This window comes from Vombatus ursinus, unplaced genomic scaffold (assembly GCF_900497805.2).
Source record: "Vombatus ursinus unplaced genomic scaffold, bare-nosed wombat genome assembly UNPS02007995.1, whole genome shotgun sequence".
Taxonomy (NCBI): domain Eukaryota; kingdom Metazoa; phylum Chordata; class Mammalia; order Diprotodontia; family Vombatidae; genus Vombatus; species Vombatus ursinus.
Genome location: NW_020947773.1, coordinates 119 through 3,030, shown reverse-complemented (window position 1 = coordinate 3,030; position 2,912 = coordinate 119). Strand labels below are relative to the sequence as shown.

The 2,912-nt window shown below is 39.4% G+C and overlaps 1 protein-coding gene across 1 annotated transcript; it reads right to left on the bottom strand.

Moving 5' to 3' along the window:
- Window positions 1–901: 901 nt before the first annotated feature.
- Window positions 902–2,695, bottom strand: LOC114034115 (extended synaptotagmin-3-like; the record flags this gene model as incomplete). The annotated part of the gene is made up of 3 exons (XM_027849715.1): window positions 902–1,102; window positions 1,304–1,390; window positions 2,627–2,695. Coding segments are annotated over 3 exons (357 nt in total), but the record flags the coding sequence as incomplete, so codon positions are not given.
- Between the last annotated feature and the right edge of the window lie 217 nt (window positions 2,696–2,912).

Genomic DNA, 2,912 nt, shown 5'->3' with positions numbered 1-2,912 from the left:
TCGGTAGAGCTCAGCTTGCTAAGCATCAAATTGTTCACTGCTGGGGAATTCCCATGGTAAAGGTAGCAATCGTGAAAGAAAGGCAAGCATACAGCTTAAAGTTAGAAGCACTCCTCTGACTTCTACTAGAAAAATGGAGAAGCGTCTTCCCTATCCTCAAAGGCCACATGCCCTTTGGTTAATAGGATGCCTCTTTGCACTTAAGAATACTTATACAGCAACTTGGAAACAAATATAAACAACTATAGTATAAAGAGGGTAATGACATTTGTTTCTCCTGTGTTTAGTCTATTTTTCCTATTTAGATCCAAAATCCCTCCAAGAGCAGAGACCATGTCTTTCCCATTAGGCTAGGAAATCCATGAAAGTATGAAACTCAACTTTTTAAAAGTATATTTTAGATAGCTTCAAGAAAACAATATCATTAGTTCTATTTCACAGATAAACAAAATGAGGTAAAGTTTACCTCTATGCCCTGTTGGCAAATAGCGGTAGAACAGAGCCAAAACTAGAACCCAGGATATCTTGATTTCTCATCCCCAGATCCTTTCCACCAGACCAGTGATTCTCAAATGTTTTCATCTTAGGACCCTTTAATACTCCAAAAATTATTGAGCAATCCTCTTCCCTAATCCCCCCACCAAAGAATTTTTGTTTCCATGAGTTATGTCTATTGATATTTACCATATTTGAAATTAAAACACCTCAGGATTATTATGAAAATAGTTTTGACCTTGTGGACTTTTGAATCCTGAATCATACTTGGAGAACTGCTGCCTAGGCCCATTCTGCTTCCCTAGACCAGGTGCTCTCTGAGGATCGGCAATATCTATTTTGCTTTCTTTGTATCTCCCTAGGTGCTGTGCAGTGGGAATGTGGCAGGCACTCAGTGAAAGTTTCATCACACAGACAGGATGTTAGCCCAGAGGAAGCAGGAAAGAGGGAAATTTACCCGAAGTACCAGCTTCATGGAGATGAGGCTATCCAGGCCTGAGCAGTCCAGCTGAAATCGCTGCTCAATGGTCATGTCTGCGTAGGTGAGGATCTGGCTCAAGGGAAGCTCCAGAATGCCCAGGGCACATTCTTGGTCATCATCAATCACCTGGAGGAAACAGTGGTCAGAACAAAGCAACCCTCAGTGGCTCCCTAAACTAAGTCTGTCATCTCCCATTGACCCAACACAGAACAACAACAACAGATGGGGATTAACATCTTGACCCTTCTAAGAATACTGTCAGAAAACGTGACATTGATAGAATCTTGGTTTTGTTCCATAAGAGTCTAAGCAGAAACCCAAACAAACCTTCAGATATAACTGTTCTGTGGCCACGCTGTAAACAAAGAACGTGAAGGCCTGACTCCAAACGGGATCCTTGCTGTTGGCACATGTCTGTGAACAAAGAAAACCTAATCAAGCCAACTCTCCATCACTCAGATGTTTAGCTATCCTTTTCCAGATTATCCAGGATCAGATGCACAACTACTCTTGAAACTATTATAGGTTTCAGACACAAAATTTCCTGGGTGAAGTGGGAAGGGAGATACCCTGCCAGCAGCATCCCTCTGACCTGTTCCTGCTCTCCACAACAGTCTGTCCTAAATGTGATCTTCAACCACTGATCTGGGAAACACACTTCTTGAAATCTATTGAGACGTTCCTTCTCAGCTTCTTCTACCACTGCAGGCAAACACTGGGGCAGACTGATTAATATGGGTCTTATTTCAAAAGTTTATAACCTATAAAACTGTGCATACCCTTTGATCTAGCAATACCACTGTTAGATCTACATCTCAAAGACATCCACAAAAAGGGAAAAGGCCCTATTCATACAAAAATATGTATAGCAGCTCTTGATGTGGCATCTTAGAATTGGAAATTGAAGGGATGCCCATAAACTGGGAAATGGACAAGCCATGGTATATGACTGTAATGAATATTACTGTGTTATAAGAAATGACAAGCAGGATGATTTCAGAAAAACCTGGAAGGATTTACATGAACTGACTGATGCATAGCAATGTGAACAGAGCCAGGAAAATGTTATACATAGTAACAGCAATATTGTTCAATGAAGAACTGTGAATAACTTAGCTATTCTCAGGAATACAATGATCCAAGACAATCCCAAAAGACTAATGATGAAGCTTACTATCCACCTCCAGAGAAAGTACTAATATTGTTTGACTGCAGATTAAAACATGTTATTTTTCACTTTCTTTAATTTTTTTCTTCTATTTGAGTCTTCTTGTACAAAATGACTAATACGGAAATGCTTTACATAATTACACATGTATAACCTATATCTGATTGTTTATCATTTCAGGTAGGAGGGAGGGAAGGTAGGAAGAGAGGGATAGAATTAGAACTCAGAGCTTTAAATAAAAATATTTTTTAAAATTAAAAAAATAAAGAAAAAGGAAAAAAAAGTCCTTCAAGCCACCTTGCAGTAAAGATGATTTTTTGCCACCTTTCTGTGGCAAAAAATTGTTTTCATGAAGACAGTTCATGCAGACAGTTCTCACATAGAAATAATCATGATTCTTAGGTGGCAGAATAGCATAAAATGATGGACTTCTCTCTCCTCTCCTTTCAGGCTCAGATAGAATTGCTATAGCACATTCCTACCTTACTTGTCTGAGTTGTCTGACCCACACACATCTCGACGTAGGCAGAGGGGTCTTTGTCCATTTTGTTCTGTGAATAAAAGAATCAAAAGGAACTCTTAAACACGTTGGTGGAGTTGGGAATTATTCCAACCATTCTGTATTTCAATTTGGAACTATTCAGGAGAAGTGACTAAATAGTCCATTCTGACAAATCCATTCTTAGGCAAAAACCATCCCACAGTAGTCAAAGACAAAACAAAGGTCTAAACAGTGGTAGGGAACCTGCAGCTTTGAGACCACATATG